This window comes from Vicia villosa, unplaced genomic scaffold, assembly GCF_029867415.1.
Source record: "Vicia villosa cultivar HV-30 ecotype Madison, WI unplaced genomic scaffold, Vvil1.0 ctg.000205F_1_1, whole genome shotgun sequence".
NCBI lineage: Eukaryota > Viridiplantae > Streptophyta > Magnoliopsida > Fabales > Fabaceae > Vicia > Vicia villosa.
In genome coordinates, this window is record NW_026705069.1 from 862,592 (window position 1) to 885,548 (window position 22,957).

Sequence of the window (22,957 nt, forward strand, 5' to 3'; positions counted from 1 at the left end):
TCATGACTCTTAGGATACTTATCTCTCTTTGGAAAATGTATTCTTTCTTGTCGAATTCACCAAGAGAAATCAAATTTCTCTTTAAATCAGGAACATACCTGACTTCAGTCAACAACCTTATTGACTCATCATGGAGCTTAAATCTCACAGATCCAACACCTACAATCTTGCAAGCTTTGTTGTTTCCCAGCAATACAAATCCGCCATCTTGATCACTTAATTCGCCGAACAAGTCTTTGTTTGGAGTCATGTGCTAAGTGCAACCTGAATCCATAATCTACTCCTTACTCGAGTCACCACTTGAAACCACAAGAACATCAGATGATTTAAAATCATCTTGAACAATGGAAGCGTTGCCATTATCCTTACCTCTACAATCTTCTAGGAGTTCAGGGCACACCTTTCTTATGTGACCCTCCTTCTTACAATGATAGCATCGAATACCGGATGCTTCGCCACTGTAAGACTTCTGCTGACTTTTGCTCTTATTCTTGTCGCACTTACCATCCTTACACAAGAATTTTCCTTTAACAGCCAAACCTTCACCAACACTCGAAGGTTTATGCTCATTTTGTTCATTCAAGTCCTTCGAATATAAGGCTGATTGAACTTCTTCAAAGGTCAGGGTCTCCCTTCCATACAAGAGAGTTTCTTTGAAGTGAGCATGTGAACGAGGCAAAGCACACGACAGTAATAACGCTTGATCTTCTTTATCGATCTTCATATCAATATTTTCAAGATCAAGAATCAGTTTGTTGAACATATCCAACTCCTCAATCAATACTTTGTCTTCAATCATCTTGAATGAATACAAAGCTTACTTCAGCTAGAGTCGATTTATCAGCGATTTGGTCATGTACAAACTTTAAATTTTCACCCATAACCCTGATGTCGTCGTCTCCTTTGATACTTGTCGAAGAACCTTATCACCAAGGCTCAACAGAATTGCATTGCGGGCTTTCTCTATCATGACCATCTTTTCTTTTTTTGTTAACGCATCATCCATAGCCGCTGCTCCCTTCAACGCTTCCAAACAACCCTGCTGAACAAGTAGGGCTTTTGATCTTCAAGCGCCACAGACCGAAATCATTCACTCTAGTGAACTTTTGAATCTCATACTTTGTAGAAGGCATCTTTTCCATGCTCACCGCACCAATTTGTTGTTAAAAACGATGTCAAGAATAAAGTATAATAGGGAATTAGGGAAGAGAAGAAGATCAACAAGGATTGATTATAACTGCTATTATTTTACTTTCTCTTCATACACGATTACAAGTGTTACAAGAATAACAAATAACCCTTTCACCATAAATTAGGATTTGCAGTATGCAATGATGAGAGACTAGTATGCTATTTATAATAAAACCTAACATACTAAACTAATGGGCTTTTTCACAAATACCCATTTCAGGCCAACTTAGGGTACAAGCTAACTTAAACAATTGGACATAACAAACAAGCCCAATTCAAAATACTAATAACCCTAGCATTTCAACACCCACATACTAGAACACACTACGACTACAGTATGTAGGTGTTCAACACCCTAGAGTTCGATCCAATTCTCAGATAAACTCATATAACAATCAAAGGTTTGTTTGGTAACCGTTTTTTATCACAGATTTATAGTTTATTTTACTAATTTATAGCTTATTTTTCAAACGATTTCAAATAACGTTTTATCTTATAGTTTATATTTTGGTTCCTTTTTGCTCTTATTACTATAATTAAAACCCATTAATAACTTTTATAATTTATTTTAATTTAAAATAAAATAATTATATATTAAATGGTTTTTATGTCACTTTAATTTATCAACTAATTAAACTGATAATTTTATCAAACACTTCAATTAACTTATTCGCTATAAGTCATTAGTCATCAGTTATAAGTCATCAGTCATCAGTCATCTCATAAATTATAAGCTATTAGCTAGTTTATTTGTCAAGTACTAGTTTTACTAAACAAAGTCTAAAAATCGTCACAAATTAACATATTTATATGTTATTTTCGTATTTCAAAACTTCTCTCTTTAAAAAAATCAATATTTATTTATAGTATCAAATCGTTTAAAATATTTTATAAAAAAATCTTAAATTCAAAAGATTTTTAAAAACCATAAAATCATTTTTAATTAAACCTTAAATGATTAAACAATTTGTAACTAGATTCATGAATTAGTTGCAAACCACATTAAAATATTACAATGACAACATCTCTCACACATTTCTAGAATCAAACAATATTTTATCAATAATTTACATTTGGAAACATCATTAAAATATCATAAAACAAGAGTTTGATCTCCACGCGCCACAACCGAAACTATGGAAACAAAACTCAATTGAGAGAAACTGCAACCTCTGCCAACCAGAGGGAAAACTACGTATGCAGACAAGTTACACAAAAAATACAATTTTTTAAAAACCTCAAAATAAAAAAACATTAAAAAAAAGTTAGAGAGAGAAAGATAGAGTTTTAGAGAGAGAAAGTTCTAGAGAGAGAGAGAGAGAGAGAGAGCACTTTACCACTTTTATACGCAGCACGCATCCATCTTAACAAAACACAAGCTACAAACAAAGAGTGTTGTGTTTGTTCTTCAACACAAACAACAACAACAACATCAAAACTCTCTCTTTCTCTCTCTAACATTCATGTCTTTCTTCTCCATTAACTTCTTCAACTCTATCAACCTCAACATGTCACACAACATCACACAAAACAACAAACTTTAAGGTGCTCTCAACTTGTTCATGTTTTTTTCTTAATGTTTTTTTTTTGTGAATAACATAACATGCTTTTATGTCATGATTTTTTTTGTAGTTTTGGTTTTCATTTTTCAAAATGATTACCCCACTAAAAAAAATCACTTTTTTTCAAATGGGTTTTGTTCAATTTTCATAAAGAATCTAAATTTGCTTAATTTCTAAGCTTAGTTTGTGGATTTGTGAAAAAACCCCAAAACCCATTTTTGAAAACTTAAAAAAAAATCATTTTTTTTAATTTGAAATGAAATAGGTTTATGGGGTAGTGGATTTTGTGGGGGAGAGGGTAAGAAGAGAACAAAGTTGCAAACTTTAAGGTCTTTTGATTTTTGATGTCTTTGGGGACATTTAGGTTTATATTGGTTTTGTGGTCACTCTTTATTATTATTCTTGTTCTTGTTTTCATGTTCAAATTGTTACCTTTTTTTTGTGTTGTTTAGATGAAGTTACCTTTTGAGGAATTTCAAGTGAAGGGAGTGTTGGATTATTTCTCTTCAACTTCAAATTCAACTTCAACTTCTTCAACAGCTTCAGATTCATTTTCATTGCTTTTGAATCAACAACAACAGCAACATCAGAATTGGACAACGTTGGACAAACAAGATTATTGCTATGTGGAGCCTACTTCTGTTCTTGATTCACGAAGAAGCCCTAGTCCTCCAATTTCATCTTCAACAATGTCATCTTCTCTTGGTAGTGGTTCAAACAACAACAACAACAACAACAACAACACTTCGATGGTAGTTTCGGAGAATCTCGCTCGTCTTTCAAACTCGAACTCGAATGAAGAAGGGTTCGAGAACAGCGAAGAGAAATGTAGTGGTGGTGGTGGTGGTGGTATGAGAATGGAGGATTGGGAGGGGCAAGATCAGTCTCTTTTGAGGTTAATCATGGGAGATGTTGAAGACCCTTCTGCTGGTTTGAACAAAATCCTGCAAAACAGTGGTTGTGGTTCTGGAAATGCTGATTTTCATGGCGGTTTCGGTGTTTTGGAACATCATCATCAACAACAACAAGGTTTGAACATGGACCCTTCTGTTGGGAATTATAATGTTTTTCCTTTCAATGCTGAAAATTTGGATGGTCACAATGTGAAACCTGGTCATGAATCTATGTTTGGTAACTATCCTATGTTGACATCATCGTCGACAACTTCCGGTGTGTTTTGTTCTCAGCAACAGCAACAACAAGGGTTCGGTGTTGTAGACGAGAAGCCTCAAGTTATTAACCCTAATTTTATGATGAATCACAATCAAGTTCAATTTGCTGATAATCCGTCTTTCTTTGTTCCATTGCCGTATCCTCAAGTGCAAGAGCAACAAGTTTTTTCTTCTCAGAATCAGTTGAAACGGCCACTTTTCGATGCGGTTGGTCACAATTATCCGGTACCGAGGTTACCGCTTCTGGATTCTGGTCAAGAAATGTTTGCTCGGAGGCATCAGCAGCAGCATCAGCAAACACAGCTTCCATTGTTTCCCAATCATCATCTGCAGCAGCATCAGCAATCGCCGGTTGTGCCCTTTGCGAAGCAGCAGAAGATGAGTTCTACTACTACCACCGGAGACGATGCAAGCAATCAGGTTCAGCAGAGTATATTCGATCAACTATACAAAACTGCCGAGCTGATAGAAGCTGGTAATCCGGTTCAAGCGCAAGGGATATTGGCGCGGCTCAATCACCAGCTCTCACCAATTGGTAAGCCTTTTCATAGGGCTGCTTTTTACACTAAGGAAGCTTTACAACTAATGCTTCATTCAAACAGTAACAACAATCTCAATGCTTTTTCGCCGATTAATTTCATATTCAAAATCGGTGCTTACAAGTCTTTCTCCGAGATATCGCCTGTTCTTCAGTTTGCCAACTTTACTTGTAATCAAGCCCTCATTGAAGCCTTGGAAAGGTTCGATCGAATTCATGTTATCGATTTCGATATCGGGTTTGGAGTACAATGGTCTTCTTTTATGCAAGAGCTTGTGTTAAGAGGTAACGGTACACCTTCACTTAAGATTACTGCTGTTGTATCGCCCTTGTCGTGCAATGAGATTGAGCTCAATTTCACCCGAGAGAACTTGAGTCAGTACGCCAAAGACCTCAACATGCCGTTTGAGTTCAACGCTTTGCACATCGAATCGTTAAGCTCTCCGTCATTTCCTCTACCGGGTCATTTATTCGATAGCAACGAGGCCGTTGGTGTGAACTTTCCTGTTTTGAGTTTCATAAACCATCCATCATGTTTCCCTCTGGCCCTCCACTTTCTCAAGCAGCTGAGGCCAAAAGTTATCGTCACACTGGATAAAAACTCCGACCGAATCGACGCACCTCTTCCAACCAACACTGTTCACGTTCTTCAATCTTACTCGTCCTTGCTCGAATCACTAGACGCTGTTAACGTGAACCTCGACGTACTCCAAAAGATCGAGCGTCATTTCATCCAACCAACCATCAACAAAATTGTCCTCGGCCACAACAACCGCTCCCCCGACAAACTACCTCCATGGAGGAACATGTTTCTTCAATCCGGCTTCTCTCCGTTCACATTCAGCAACTTCACGGAAGCGCAAGCCGAATGTTTGGTTCAACGGGCACCGGTGCGAGGGTTTCAAGTGGAAAGAAAGCCTTCATCTCTTGTTCTATGCTGGCAGAGGAAAGAACTCATCTCAATTTCAACTTGGAGATGCTAAGAAGAAGTGATTATTGATTGGTAACTTTTATGTTAAAGTTTTTATGTAATTGTTTGTGTAATTTTTAGGCTTATTTATGAAATCCAAACCCTAATGTTTTGTTAACTAAATGGGTTGGTTTCTATGATTTCAAAACTCTATTATTAGTATTTATGTAAAAGCCTTAAATGTTTCTTTGTCATCTTGAACTCAAAAGCTTATTGCTTAGTAAGAAACAAACAATTTGGGCATGAATGAATGGTCTCTTTATGCTTTAGTTTTTGTCTTAGGCCTTGTTTGGAAGAACTTATGAAAATAAGCTTATTGTGTTCATTAGCTGCATCAAGTATTTATATGAGGTTACGAAGTGGCTCGTGTTGTAATGGACCCTCTTCGGTCGGTTGCAGACGGTTAGATGAGAGAGAAACCTTGCAGTCTAACCGTCTGTAATCGGCCGGAGAGAATCCAAGTCCATCTATTACTTGTGTTATATTGAGTTTAATACGTTGCATGAAAAATATTGTACTAATTAAATTTGTGTTTATGCAAGTATGTTGTTAGAAGGCATTGAATTTAATTGTGTGTATCTTTGATAGATTCAATTTGGTTTGGTAGTTGTTGGATTAATATATTTTTTTTTTTTTCAAATTACGTGATTTTAGTCAACATTACATTGACACCAAAAGAAAATTTATGCATAATTATTGGTGAGATATTTTTAATTTATGTATTTGACCTAAATATAAAACTAGCCAACTAGGTAATGATTGGGCAGGTTTTTTTTCCTAATGTCAAAATGTTGCTAGATTTAAATAACTATACTTTATTTGTTAATTATTTATTGTGGTCTTGTCTAGATGTAAATGCAATGTATTCATACGTTCATATAAAGAAATTTTCTCTGTAGCTGTCTCCAAGATAAAAATTAAAAAAAACTGATTATATAAATCATTACTTTGACTATTTTATTTATTTTTAAATTAAAACAAGAAATTATTAGGGGCAAGCCTAGTAGCTCTACTCGTATTGCTCTATTGGTATTTGGTATAGGCTAATTCAGTACTAGGGTAGAAAAATTTTATCCGCCCGATTCAAACCGATTGATCTGTTATGTTTCAGGTTGATTTAGTTGTTTAATTTGAATATTGTAGGGTTATTTCGATCGAGCTCGGATGATTATTTTAAATCTGTCAAAAATTAAATCCGACCGAATTCAATTAATATTTAATTTATTTATTTTTATTACTATAAAACTAACATATTATAAAAATAAAAGTCACAGTATTGTCAGATTTTTATCATTTTATAGTTTAACGATATCGTTGTGTTATCACACTAATATAAGAACATGTCCTATAAAATTTTAAATGTTATTTAACTTTGTAGTTTAAAGTGTAATAATGACCAAAATAATTTCAATAATATTAGAAATGTTATCCCATAATAATAATCAATAATAAAAATTGTTATTCTTTAATTATTTTAAAATTTTGTTTATTTTTTAGTGAAATTTTATAAAAAAAATAGTCATTTTAATGAGTTTATTCCAATAAATATTAAACCGATAAAACCCACCCGACTTATCCACTTAATCGATTTAATCCAAATTGACGATAACCAAATTTTTTCCGATCGAAATAGGATCATTAAAATGAAACCGCAGTTTACGTTGAATTTAAGTTTTAGGCCCGATACCGACTTAAACCGATCGATTGTCCACCTCTATTAAGTACTAGTAATTGTTAAGTGAATTAAATGGATATAAACAGTTGTTTTAAAGTCTAATCTTTAATGATAAATATTTATTTATTAATATAAAGTGTTGCTATTTATAAATCAAGAATTTTAACAATTGATAAAAATATTATTTAATATTTATTTATTTATTACCATCTATGCAAGATAACGTTACTCTAGCTATTATATCAATTTAAGTATAAATCACAAAAAAAAATATAAAAATATCGTGTTTGATTCGGATGTGTTTGAACTATTTTTTAAGAGAATCATGTGGTTCGATTTGTGATTTATATTTTAAAATTTCAATCAAATTAAACTGGATTGTATTATATTACTAAATTTCACAAACTAGTATGTATTTTTTAATATTAAAAGAGTAATTACCATAAGCACAAAGAGAGTGGTTGTTGTGGTGATGATGAAGAGAACGGAGATGATGATAAATGGAGGAGACAAAGATAATTGAGAAAAGAAAATGAGAAGACGATGTGTACATTTTATGTATTGAGTGCACTTTCTAGAGTTAGGTACTTGGATAGTGAAACAATACATTATACAATAACACATAAAAACAAAATGTTACACCAATGACTATTTATTTTCTAATACATTAATATTTTTAATGTAAATTTTTATAATTATATATTATATAATATACAAAATATAAAAGTTAAATAATATGGCCGGAGTCGAGGAATCCACGGAGCGAGGTACTTTTTCAATCCCCACCACAAAATGTCATATGGAGAACTTTTCTCTCCATGCCCGTTTCCGCGAGGAAGAAAATCTCCAACTTCAATGCTCCAAATAGATAATTTCCACAAGAATTTCTATTAACAGATGTAAATTGACATTCTTAATATATATATATATATATATATATATATATATATATATATATATATATATATATATATATTTCTCTCTCCACGTATATTCAGAAACATTAATATATATTTATACCAGTCAAAATTATATTATATTATCTATTAAATAAATATAGTAAATAGTCTAATGCATCACCTACCAAATATAAAGTATATATATATATATATATATATATATATATATATATATATATATATATATATATATATATATATATATATATATATATATATATATATATATATATATATATATATATATATATATATATATATATATATATATATATATATATTTTTTTTCTCCACGTATATTCAGAAACATTAATATATATTTATACCAGTCAAAATTATATTATATTATCTATTAAATAAATATAGTAAATAGTCTAATGCATCACCTACCAAATATAAAGTATATAGTCTAATGCATCACCTACCAAATATAAATAATTAAAAATATATTATAAAGTCTGGTCTAATATTGAAACGTTTAAGTCTTAAAAGTGTACTCCTCTCAAAGTCTCAAATTCGAATCTTATTAGATAAAAATTGTCTATTAAAAAAATATTGTATTGTCCTATAGTATTTTATACAATGATAACTATTTTTGCAAGTCATACACATTATTCACTATTAATATTTAATATGTGAATTTTACCACTAGTTCTCTGCAACAAAACAAAAGAATATATATTTTTGAATTATATTTTGCATCTATATCATATCATATAGTAATGACTGGTTAAAAATACATAAATGTAGGTACAAGATTTTATATTTATATAAAACTAAAAATATGGGTAAATATTGCCAAAAAGTTTTCCAACATTTATTTTTATAAATATGAATCTAAAGTAGGGCTTGAATTCTTAATTTTAAAATTTACTTCGAAAATAACTAACAATAGTGCCTCCAACTATCACCACTTTCTCAACTTATAAAAATTAAAGACAATATTTTATTTATTTATGAAACCAATAATTATGTTTTTAAAATGAAATTACATCTCTTGTTCATTTGTCATGTTAATTAATTCTATTTCTTGCAAGTGACTCAATTTTCATTTCTTAAAAAGTTTTAGGAACAAGAAGATGCTTTGCCCCCTATGGTGTCTAAAGCTAAGTATCTGAAGGATCATATGTGCAAGGAATCACTTCCTTCTAAATGAAGATTGCAAACAAATATTAAAACATATTAAAAGAGGTTAATGAGAAATTGATGAAAAATGTGAGAAAATTGAAATCGGGCTTAAACATCTTATACAAATAGAAGAGGGTTATTACCATTTTTGCCCCCTGCCATATAGACGACTTTTGGTTTACCCCCCTGTAAATTTTTTTTTTGTAAAAGTAACCTTGCCATTTCAAGATTCTGTTTTTTTAGACCTTGGAGGAAAATGGCACACGCCCAAAGCCTATGTGGCGTGCTTAGTGGCATTTTTTTTCTTTTTTCTTTTTTTTAATTTCAGCTAAGCTGACGTGGAATTATATTTTTTTATTTTGATTTTTTTTTATTTCCACGTGGATTTTCTTTTTTTTTTTAAATTTTTTTTCAATTTTTTTTTAAATAATTTTTTTTTTGAAATAATTTTTTTTATTTTTTTTTTATATTTTTTTATTTTATTTTTTTAAAAAAAATTTGTAGGTAAATCCGCAGGTATTTTAAAACCCGTAGGTAAATCCGCAGGTATTTTAAAATCCGCAGGTAAATCCGCAGGTATTTTAAAATACCGCAGGTAAATCCGCAGGTATTTTAAAATCCGTAGGTAAATCCGCAGGTATTTTGAAATCCGTAGGTAAATCCGCAGGTATTTTAAAATCCGTAGGTAAATCCGCAGGTATTTTAAAATCCGTAGCTAAATCCGCAGGTATTTTAAAATCCGTAGGTAAATTCGCAGGTAAATCTGCAGGTATTTTAAAATCCGTAGGTAAATCCGCAGGTATTTTAAAATCCGTAGGTAAATCCGCAGGTATTTTAAAATCCGCAGGTAAATCTGCAGGTATTTTAAAATCCGCAGGTAAATCCGCAGGTATTTTAAAATCCGTAGGTAAATCTGCAGGTATTTTAAAATCCGCAGGTAAATCCGCAGGTATTTTAAAATCCGTAGGTAAATCCGCAGGTATTTTTTTCAATATTTATGTGTTTTGAATTTGAATAATATTAAAATAAATAATATATATATATATATATATATATATATATATATATATATATATATATATTACGTTAAAATAAATAAAAAATAAAATAAAATATTTAAAAAAAAATTAAAAAAATAAATATGACGTGGAATTAAAAATAATAAAAAATAAAAAATATAATTACATGTCAGCATATTTGAATTTTAAAAAATTAAAAAATAAAAGAATTACACAATCTGCATGCCACATATGCAAATGGCATGTGCCATTTGTTGGCGAGGTCTAAAATGACAGAATCTTCATTTGACAAGGTTAGTTTTACAAAAAAAAAATTTACAGAGGGTAAACCAAAAGTCGCCTATATGGCAGGGGGCAAAAATGGTAATAACCCAATAGAAGACAAGGGATTGGGCCATTTGGGTTATTTCCAGGCTTACTATTTTCACCCTATTGTCTGTACCTCCTACCCCCAAAATGAACTAAGCAAGGTTTACCTTTCATTTTTCACAATTAAATATTTTTCTCTATTATTTTAAAACTTTTTACCGTTGAAAGCTCTTAAAAATCTAAAAAAACTGAAGATTGCATAAAAAACAAGTGAAAGAATTCAAAAGTAGTCACGTCAAAATTCAGCCACTTATAGAATAAATTTGAATATATGGAATGTAAACATTTTCTTGGGTACAAATCTTATAGATTAAATGTATATGTGATTCCATTCCATGTACATGTCTAGACAAATGAAGTGATAAAATTACAATTAAACTATAAATGAATTACACATATGTTGAAATAAAATATTAAAATAACACAAATTAAATTAAATATATTTTAGATATATTTTAGATATGGACAAAATATTAAAATAAAATAACACCGACTGCAATGCAATTTTAAATATATTTTAAATATGAAACACAATTTTTTTTTGAAAACATTTTGATTCATCTCAAAGATATGGAAGTAAAATTGCCTATAAATCTGCTAGTCAATTACAACATGGATATTCAAAAAAGAGACTACATGAATCTACAAGATAAACATATTTGTCCTAGTTTTCTCTATTTCTTCTTGACTACTTAAAAGATTGTTATAATAGTAACGTGAATAGATAAATACACAAAAATTTTATTCACGTAGGTCAGCTAAATTACTGACGTCTGCGACTATAGAGTAATTATAGTTTCCTTTATTATGTCTTGTGAATTGCATATAGATTACAGTGTTACAAGTCATATATATAATACGAGGTCTTAGTTTAACTAAAATCAGTGGCGGAATCATAAATTTTAGGGAGCCTGAGCAAAAATTTTACACCATATTTTTACTAATTTTACACCCTGTTACTACTCATTTTGCCCTTGATTTTGTCAAAATTTCACACCCTGTTTTTACTAATTTTACCCTTAATTTTGTCTAAAAATTACTAATTTTGCCTATGGTATTGTCTAAAAATCGATTATTAGATGAGGAGTATACAACGAAAGGAGGGGTTGAACCCGGGCGCATGCCGGGCTCACTAGGCTGTAGACCCGCCCATGTCTAAAACCCTAATCCGAGTTTTCCTCAACAAACAATTATCTCTATCCATAATTATCTCAACAATATGAGCTATTCTCACAACAGCCTAGAGTTATCTCACAAATCCATAATTATCTCAACAATATAACTAATACTCTCAACAACTCATAATTAACTCAACAACCAATAAGTGTCTCAACAATATTTTTCTGATAGTACCGACACTTCTAAAAAAAGATGTGTCTGTGTTAGTCTTGGTGTTCAAAACTGACACAGACACTTATGATTGTGTTTATTTTATTCATTTGTTTTAGTTATTATCAGTATTGATAGATCAACTTCACTGTCCTGTTTTCTGTGTCCGTGCTTCATAGATTACCCGTTGAACTATGAAAAAAGATAAATGCTAAAAAGCATTACAAATAGAGTTATAAAGCTTGAAGTGTTTAACCACTAAACTAAGTCCGTTGACTTTGTCAATAGAGTATGATCATGCAAATCAATTCGTCTCCTTTTAAATCTACCTTCAAGTATCTTGACATGTATAACACGTAATAAGATTTCCAAGAAGCGTTACCTTATTCCAATGAGTATGATCATGAAAATCAATTTGTCTCCTTTTAGTTTTTAACTTGGTTGCATAAACTTATCGATGCACGCCTGCAGAATATTTCTCCTAACGTTTCTTCCGAAATGGCTGATAGAACAACACAATCAAATTCAGAAACTAGTAGAGCTTATCTGCATTTTCTTTAGTCCTGTTTTGAGCTTAGATTTTAATGAGTGTCGACTGATATCATATTGCTTTATTGTTTTTGTTATTTAGTTTGTTTCCTGAATTTTCTAGACTAGACTCTGGATCATTTGAGGCTTTAAAACTTGATGTGGAGCCTGCTGCATTGCCAAAGATAATCTAAATATATTTACATTCAATTGATGTTTAGTTCCATATCTATCAAGATCTCCGTCCCTCTAGTTGCAATATTCAAAGCCTGAGTTTCTAATGAAGCAATGAAATGGACACGAAATTGACTCATAAACACTACTAGTAAACATGACAGTGATCTTTTTAGACATGATTAGAGATGACAAATATTGAAGTATGTCATAAAACTTTTGTTGATGAAGAAAAAGAAAACATATTTTGAGATTGTCAAAAATCAGAAAGCCGAAAAGTAATGTGGTTCGAGCGATTTACGAGTATCGGGTTCGGTCGGTTCGATTCATTGATCCATTCATTAATATTATAATATTTTATATTAATTTAAAGATCATATAAATTAATATAAAAAAGTATTCTGAAAATTAAAAATTTAGTAACGATAATGAATCTTTTATCATTCTAAACAAAATCATTTTTTCAAAAAATGTCAAATATTTTTTTATATTTTTTTAAAATTTTGTTTTTGGAAGTCCTCCCCTCCCCTCCATACTCCCAAACATAGCCTAAGGGGATTTGGAAAATACTTCTAAACACCTTGAGTTTGAGTGATTTTTATATTGAGAGTTGGAGAGGTTGAAAAACACTTGGGTAGAAAATAGAGTTTGTTCTTTGGGAACTGTGAAGACTATTTTCTTGTAACTCATATGTAATCTCTTGTAACAACTTTCTGAGTATAGTGAATTGGAGAGCTGCCCTCTCCCCATAGTTGATCGTTTGATCGATCTGGGTAAACAAACCTTCGTCTTTTTCCCGCCTTATTCTGTTATATTATCTGTGTGTGAATTATTATTGCTGTAGACCATTTATTTTGGTTGCTATTATTCTTTGCTTCACAAATTGATATTGAATTTTGTCTTAATTCACAACAAGATTCACAACAACAAAAATATTCGTACCCGCGAAAATGCGCGGATAAAATCTGTCACGGGTACGAGGAGAAATCTATCACGGGTACGGGGAGAGTAGTTTAATTGATATCCGCAGATAAAATAAATAGATATTTAAAATACCCCTTTATTAATGGATATGGATAGAAGTTTAATGTTAGCGTGCCCGCAAATATCCGTATCTGTTAATAAATTATAAAAATGACTTAATATTATTAATTTTCTAGACTCTATCTTTTCATCTTCTAAAAAACTAAAAAACTTGTCTCCTCGTATTTTTTTTTGAGGTTTTCTTTGAAGAAAACCTTTACATTTATTTCCAATCTTATTAATCATTTCATATTTAATCTTATTCTATACTCCATACCTTACCGTCCAACCAACCAGTACTGCTCTTTTCCCATCCAACTACTGCCATTCTTTCTACTCCTCTGTCGTCCGCTCTTCCACCATAACTCACAATCACAATATCATTCTTTTTTTTGTTGTTAAAAATGAAATGTATGGAAATTATGTTTTGGTGAAAATGAAGGAAATTAATGTGATGAATCTTTGTTGTTAAAATAAGAGTGATTTGTATGAATCTTATGTGATAATAATGTTTTGTGTCTTTAAAAGAACCTGAATTTTTTTTATCAAAACATATTTTAGAAAAATAGTATTATCAATGGATATCTATAAATATCCGCAGAAACCTTAAAACCCACATATTAGTCGTTTAGCGGATATCCGCACAAATATATGCCAGATATGAATATTATATTTATCCAACAGGATAGACACGAATATCATACTTTAAATTTTCTTGAATTATGTTGATCCTTTTTGCATTAGATAATTATATTAGGCTACCCTATACTTTCTCTTGATGCTATCTTATCTCCCCAATCTTTCCCAAGTGATGATAGTTTAGAGTTATTCTATTTTGTTGGATGTTTCACTGCATTTTCTTCTTTCACTACTTTGATCTGAAATTCATCTCTACCTGAGAGTTAATGACAAGAGAGTTAAAATGTCCAACTCTATGGTATATTACAGATATATGAGGGGTAGGCTTACTTTAGAGAAGGTGAATGGCATCTTATGGAAAAGCGAATACTGAGCTTACCACAACTCCTAAAAAGAAGAAACGTAAACAATTTTCTTCTTACGTTATGCATTACATTGGAAGGGATTAAAGGAAAACACTTTTTTCTTGAAGCTAATGTAAAAGGTCCAAACACTTAAACTTGACAACACTGGAAACCGTAAGTATTCTTGTCTTTCAAAACATGCCATGATTATGAATATTAGTTATTATATATCCATAGATATTGAGCATTGGTCTATCAATTAAATAAGAGTATAAATGCCTTAGTTATTTATTGGAGCATTACTAATTGTTTTTCATATAGATTTGATTTAAAATTTCAATTCCCATACCAGTCGAATGTATGAGTTTTTCCTTGTGGATTTTATTGTCAAGGATTTGTAGACAAATCAAGTTCTTGTTCCATTCGGCCGGTTCTTCGACACCTTGGTCGTTTTAATGAGACACATGTTGGACATCATCCTGTGTTCATTCTTAATCAGCCTCATTAAAAAACTTTACTTTGACCTTTTTCTACTGATAAATTCTTCACCAGTCTTTTGCCATTTTCCAATTGTCTTAAAATTCCGGCGAAGATTTACAAGTTGATTGAACAGATTCAGAATAAGTTATCTTCAACCGTATCAATGCTTGTGTCTCTGATTTAAGTTGGGACATTAAGTTAAAGGTTTGGAAATGGGCCCGGATTGGGAACACTTCCACTACCAAGTGGAACTTTTATGAATTCTGCAAGTCCTTTGTACTATTTGCGTTAATCAGTTGGTAGGTTTTGGTTTTTCCGAGCCGTGCTTGTGTTCTTTTATAAGCGGGTTAGAGTACCCCCTAGCACTATCTACATATATTCATTGCTTATAAAAAACATATTCTCCATCAGTCTTATTTATTTAATTTGTAGAACTGGTTTTCTTTATCTTTATTTTAATATGCTGGTTCACTAGTTCCATTTCTAATATAGTACAATTCTTTCCTTTTCACTATTTAGTGTGTATGGGTGTTATATTGGTGTGCTTTATATAGAAAGAAAAAGAGCTATGCTATATCTACACTTCTTTTCCTACACTCTTATGTTACACCATATATTTTAACAAAGAAAAACACTTGGGCACAAAAATTAAGAAGGCATAAATTGTTAAAAAATGAGTTTTATATATTGTAGGTATAAAATTACGGTGTTGGTGTAAGTTTATCATTTTTCAAAGAAAAAATGTGTTTGGAATATATTTTGTATCAATGACATAGTATCAAAACTATATATTGGTATGAGTTATTGTACTTGCATAAAATGAAAAATATGGATAAATATTAACTTTTTGCCACTTTTGAAAAGATTTCCGAGAAACATTTAGAGTGTGTTTGGATGAGGTAATTAAAATTTTTTAAGAAATTTAAAATTCTAAGCAATTCAAATGATTCAATTGAAATTCATTCAATTTTAAATTCTTTTATTTGGATGAAGTATTAAAATGATTCATTGTTAAATTTTTTGTTCATTTTCATTAATTTTAAAACTTTTGACCCAAAATTTGAAATATGAAAAATAGGACTAATTTGCAATTTTTGAAAATTTTAAGTGACCATTTTGTAAATTTGGAAAATTATTAGGGACTTATTTGCAATTTTATGAAAATTTTTGGGATAAATTTATAATTTTAATAAAATATTGGACCATTTTACAAATTTAGAAAAATTAATAATAAACAATTTAACACTCAAGTTATGGAGCAATTTTAAATTCTTTATTTTTTGGTGTCATTTGAAATTCTTTAAATATAACTTGAATAAAATACTTCATAAATTTACATCATTTTAACAATTCTCTATATTTTTCATCTAAACAATGGATTTTGGTCAAATCATTTTTAATTTCCTCAAAAAATTACTTTCCCTCATTAAAATGCTCCATCCAAACACACTCTTAGTCTCATAAATGTGAATCTAATGATATGTATGGATACACTTTGTGAACAAAAAATTTAAATAACAATGTTTAAAAAAAATTACCAAAAAAACAAGTTTTTCAGAAAATTTACCAAAGTGTCTAGGTTTTGCAGGACCCCCTAGAGTATGCGCCAAACCATTTGGCGCATTAGTATAAATTTTCTTGAATTAGCCAATTCATTTGGCGTATAAGTGTTTGTAAAAAGTCAAAAAAATAAATAAATAAAAAAGAAACATCCACATTGGCGCCAAATCATCTGGCGCATACACCTAATTTTTGTACCAATGCGCCAATTCATTTGGGGCATACTCCAGGGGGTCTTGCAAAACCTAGACAAAAACTTATTTTTTTGGTATTTTTTTTTAAACCTTGTTATTTAAATTTTTTTCACACTTTGTAATTTATCTTTTTTATGGTGGAATACCCTTCAAACATACGTCTAACCCGCATATCCAAACATGCACTAAATAGAAGAAGATGATGCCTTGCCCTCTATGATTTTAAAGCTAAGTATCTGAACTATCATATGTACAATGAATCACTTTCTTTTAAATGATGATTGCAAACGAAAATATAAAACAAAAAGATTGAGACATATAGAGCGTACAAAATGAATGAAAATGAGCATAAGCGGTAAATGGAAAAATAATGAAAAGTGTGAGAAAAAGGAGTTAGGGCCCAATCATCTTTATACAAAAAAGAGAGGAATGAATTAGAATTTTTAACTAGCACCCATATTATTGCACTTGGTACCCCTTTTGCTACAGCTTTTATCATAATACCCTCCCACTTAAAAAACACATCTTCCACTATTTATTTGTTATTTTTTTTTAATCTTCTATCACATATTTACAAGCAGGGCCGGTCCAATCAACGCAGAAGCCCCGTTCTAATTTTAAAAATAGGCTCAAATTTAAAATATAAATACAATTATAATAATTAAAAAAGACACATAAAAATTATATTTATGTATTAATCAATAATATATTTAATTATAATTATTTTGAGTTTTGATCTATCTCAATTTTTGTATGTATTAAGTTTTTACTATAGCATTTTTGATTTATTGAATTTTTATTATAACATTTTATTTATTTCGATTAATATTTATGAAAAAAATTGGACCTTTTAAAAATTTGAGACCTCCTAAAATTTGGGGCCCTGTGCTGTAGCACTTCCTGCACATACACAGGGTCGGCCTTGTTTACAAGTAAATCTTTTTTTCCTGCTAAATTTATGCATTTTTACTAGCAATTTAGGATTCATACTGAATTATTAGGAAAACACATGCATTTTTACCGTCATTTTTACACTTTCTGATAAAGTTCCATATTGCACATACATTTATATCGGCATTTTAAAAAAACGCAATAACCAAGATGTATTTTTTCCAGAATTTTTGAAACATCCGATAAAAATGCATACATGCATACAAGAATTTCAAAAACGCCAACAAAAATGCATGTTGGTTAGTGTAGTTTTTAAAAATGCCAGTAAAATCATGTTGATTTTTGGATATTTAAAAAATAGTTCATGTTTTATAATTTTTTTCTGTAGTTAGGACTAGAGGAAGAGACGACAAGATAGCTCAAAGATTGACGAATGGCACAGACAACTCTGGTGGAGACGACGGAGATAACAAACAAAAATTGCATCTTAGGGTGGGTAGAGTAGCCCCTACAAGTTTGTTGGAACATAAGGTTGAAGATGAAGATAATAGAAGAGAGAGAAAGAGAGGGAAAAAATTGTAACTAACTTTTACTCAATTGAAAATAGTTACAATTGTTACAATTGAATGATTCTACACTCTTACAATCACAAAGCAAAAATGCTATATATACTAAACCCATATTGAGTCAAACTAATTAAAGCTCAACACAAGGCACAAAAATATTGAATGTGCAATTACACTTCAACAAAGTTCTCACTGTAGAAGGATTGTAGAAGGATTAGACAATACGACTCTATTTGGTAAAAATAACAGTTGACTGATAAGATAGCTAATAGCTTATAGTTTATGACTGATGGCTGATGACTGATAGCTTTTCGATTATAGCTGATGTCTGTTGACTTATAGCGGGTAAGCTTGTTGAAGTGTTTGGTAAAATTAGCGGTTCAATTTGTTGATAAATTAAAATGACATAAAAGACATTTAATATATAATTTTTTTTTTAAATTAATATAAATTATAAATGATATTATTGGATTTTATTTAAAATAATAAGGACAAAAAAGAAACAAAAAATAATAAGCTATAAGCTAAAACGCTATTTGAAATAGCGTCTAAAAAATAAGTTATAAACTAGTAAAATAAACTATAAACTTATGATGAAAAAATCGTTACCAAACATATCTTTTATTGTCATATGAGCTTATAAGATATAAACTCAAAAAATAATTTGTGAAACAGAACCTACATATAATTTATGTTATTTATTAGAACATTACCCATTGTCTTATTATATATTTGATTTAAAATTTCAATTTTCATACTGGTTGAATGTATGAGTTTTTCCTTGTGTATTTTGTTGTCAAGAATTTGTAGACAAATCAAGTTCTTCTTTTCCGCTGTGCATGTTCTTCGAAACGTTGGCCGTTTTATTGAGACTTATGTTGGTCATCATCGTGTGTTCATTCTACATAAGCATCATTAGAAAAAATTAATATTGACCTTTTTTGATTTTTCACCACTGGTTTAGTCCGGTTTGGAAGTCAGTGATTCTTCCTACTAAGTTCAGCGTCAATCACCACTGAACCAACTAACAATTAGTATCTTACAAACCGATTTTATTATAAGTTTTTGTAAGGTTAAATTATGTCTAATTGTAATTTTTAAGAAATTCACTGTAACATAGCATTTATGTTTGTGGATGAAAATGTCTTTGATTTGATCATTGTTGGATAGGAATGTGTTTTTTCTGGAAGGTGGGTTTGCAATATATAGGTTTTCGGTTTAAACGGTTGGGTCATAAACAAAATCTAGATTGAAAGCAAACGTGTTTTCATGGTAGTTGTGATTTTGGTATTTTTTTCATCTTCATATTTCAATTTGTACTTTATTATGTTGTTTTATCAAGTTTTTGACAATTATTTGTATCATATTTAGACTAGGATTATTATTTCTTTAGATTGTAGAACTGATTTTCTTTATCTTTATTTTAAAAGCTTTTCACATTAAAATGTCAATGTTTGTTATATCTGCTGCAATATATTTGATGTTTTTGTTTACATGTTTACAAGTTGACTATGCATTAATTTTCTATCAAATTGTTTGCATGTCTTTTGCTTTTTTAAAAACAAATTAAATAACCAAGCAATTGGGTTCGAGTGGTAAACGAGCTCCTACTAAGAACAAAGTTCGGAGAATACAAAGTCTAATTTTTGGTGGGAGCAATATTTATAGTCTACAGGTAAATCTGTCATTAATATATTTTTTAGTCCAAATTAATTTATAGGAACTTCTCTGAATGCTATTTTTTAAAATTGAATAAATAAAAAGTGGCATATTCAAATCCGCACTTTTACATTCAGTTTTTTATGCAAAGTTATCAATTGATGTGACAATTATTAAAATTATTAGGGAGTATATAATATTATGAAGTTATTTTAAGAGATCATCATCACTTTAATTTGTGTTAAAATAAGTTACACAATGTCTTTAAATTCATTTTTTTTTTATAATAGGGATGACCTAAACCTAAAGAAAAAAAGAAACAATAAAACAACAATGATAGGACTAACCGTTCAACTAGAATTCATGTTCAAATAGGGTCTTAATAAGTTCGGAGCCTCATCATAGATGAAGAAGTTTTTTTTCCATGCATCCATGATTAGCTAAAGCATCCACACACAAATTCGAATATCGGTAAACATGGAAAACAATAATAACCTCATGATCTTCAATAATCTCTTTCACATTCTTAAGAATGAAAGCACATTTAACTTTATCAATCTCTCCCTCTTTATTAGCTTTCACCACCAACATCTAATCAACATTAACCTCCACTCTTCTAATACCTAAAAGTAATAAACCTTCCGACACTCCTAAGAATTCCGAAAAATAACACTACAATTTTCCAAAAATAATCTCTAATAACTCCCTCACACCCTGCCACTCTATTACTTTTACTCATACCATCTTTATTGAGCTTAGCATAGTTGAAGTAGGAGGCTTCAAATTTTAGTGTGTATGGGTTTTTTATGGTGTGCTTTAAATTGAAAGAAAAAAAGGGTTTGGAATATATTTTGTATCAATGAGACCCCTTCAAAACTATATATTGTTATGAGTTATTGTATTTACATAAAATGAAAAACGTGGATAAGAATTGCTAAAATTTTTTGGCACGTTTGAAAAAATATAGTGAAACGTTTAGTTTCATAAATGTGAATCTAAATAGAAGAAGAAGATGATGCCTTGCTCAGTTGCTCTCTATGCCTTTTAAAGCTAAGTATCTTAAGTATCACAGGTACAAGGATTCACTTTCTTCTAAATAGAACTTAAAAAGAATGAGATAAATAAAGAGTAAGAACATGAATGAAAATGGGCCAAAGGGGTAGTAAAAAACTGATGAAAAGTGAGAGAAAAGAGGGTTTGGGGCCAAACATTTTATAAAAAAAAAAGGAATGAATGAGGTTACTTTTCTTACCCAATAGGATGAAGGTGAACACACTGAAAATCCGATTTTGTGTTTCTTATTTTTTTTGAGATGCATCTCCGGATGATTCAATACATAAAGTTGAGTGTGGCTGCCACTCTCCATTTATGCTAACAAATATTTCGGAGATGCATATCTAAAATCCCCACTGATGTTTTCAACACACATATAAAAGGTATGGCAAGTGAACGACACCCCGAAAATTATTTCAGAGATGCACCTCCAAAATCACCTATGTATGATGTTCCATGTTAATTAAGTCACACTTAATTGAATCAGTGACAATTCCGAAGCAGGAAAAATAAATAAAACAAAACCATTTCATATTCTTCTTCTTCTTCACGATCAAAGACAATCATTATACCAAAAAATTTTAAAACGTCCACACATTCTCAATCAACTTTTATGTTCTAAAATAACATTTTTGTGTTTTCTCACATCAAAAGTAGGAAAAGAGGTTGCAATTTCAGGTAAAGAACATGTATTTTTGTCTATATTGCTTGCATTAATTTGGTTTTGCTTGTACAAAATGAACATTGAGTTCGGAGATGTACCTCTGGAATATGTTGGATATTTTTCGGAAATGCATTTACGGATGTTGTCAAGATTGAGTTTGAATTATTAATTTATTTTTCTATTATGATTGGTTGTATATATGGTGCGCCCTAATACTTTGCTTTAAACTAATGTGTATGTTAAATCAGATAAAGTGGAAGATGATGTTAAACCAGGTGATGTTGAGGAAGATGTTAAATCGATTGATGTTGAGGTGGATGTTAATCGATTTTTATTGAGGTGAATGTTAAACCAGCTGTTGAGGTAGATGTTCGTGAATAATTTACAACTAATGAGGAGTTTGTTTAAAGTGAATATATGTTGTAATGGATTCGGACGACGACCACCAAACTTGGGTTCAATATTGTAATTGAGAGGTCTGATAATGGTTATGATAATAGACACGCATTTGTAACAATGGTATGCCAAATAAGTGTCATATACTAACAACCTATTGGGAAGTTGAAACAAGGTGACACCATATCGAGAAAGTGTAAATGTCCTTTTAAGGTTTGTAGATACCATAAGGTGAATAGTACATGGAAGTTTAATGTGATTTCTGATATACATAATAATTACTTGTGTCACAAGTTAGCTGACTATCCCATTGTATGTTGACATAATCCTGAGGTGAAAGAACTTGTTTCTGACATGACATAAAATATGGTGCCACCCAAAGACATACTTGAAACGTTGAAACAGAAAAAGCCTCAAAATGTATCAAATATCAAGAAAATATACAATGTTCGTTCCATAAACAACAAGGCGACAAGAGTACCAAGAACTGAAATGCAACAACTATTGAAGCTTCTGGATGATGAAGATTATGTTTCTAAGTACATAATGTGTGAGGACGGAGTCACTGTTTGAGATATATTTTGGACTCATCCTGATTCCATCAAATTATTCAACATATTTTCCACCGTGATTATAATTAATTAAACATACAAAATAAACATGTATAGATTTCCACTTCTAGAAATTGTTGGTGTTGTTTTGACAAAGATGCCTTTTTCAGTGAGTTTTACATTTTTGGAAAGTGAAAAAGAGGACAATATTACACAGGCTTTGGTAGTGTGCAAGACTACATTGAAGGATAAAGAAAATATGCCAAAGGTTATTGTATCCTATTGAAAAATGATTACGCTTCCTTGAAATGAGACATCTTATA

At 30.6% G+C, this 22,957-nt stretch overlaps 1 protein-coding gene across 1 annotated transcript; it reads left to right on the top strand.

Moving 5' to 3' along the window:
- The first annotated feature begins 2,449 nt into the window (after positions 1–2,449).
- LOC131625347 (scarecrow-like protein 27) lies at positions 2,450–5,680 on the top strand. The gene is made up of 2 exons (XM_058896211.1): positions 2,450–2,736; positions 3,206–5,680. The coding sequence occupies exon 2, from the start codon at positions 3,206–3,208 to the stop codon at positions 5,444–5,446; it is 2,241 nt and encodes a 746-aa protein (XP_058752194.1). The 5' UTR covers positions 2,450–2,736; the 3' UTR covers positions 5,447–5,680.
- Positions 5,681–22,957: the final 17,277 nt, after the last annotated feature.

What these genes read in the sequence shown, in the direction of transcription:
- LOC131625347 (XM_058896211.1), top strand. Translation starts at nt 3,206, where the DNA reads ATGAAGTTACCTTTTGAGGAATTTCAAGTGAAGGGAGTGTTGGATTAT.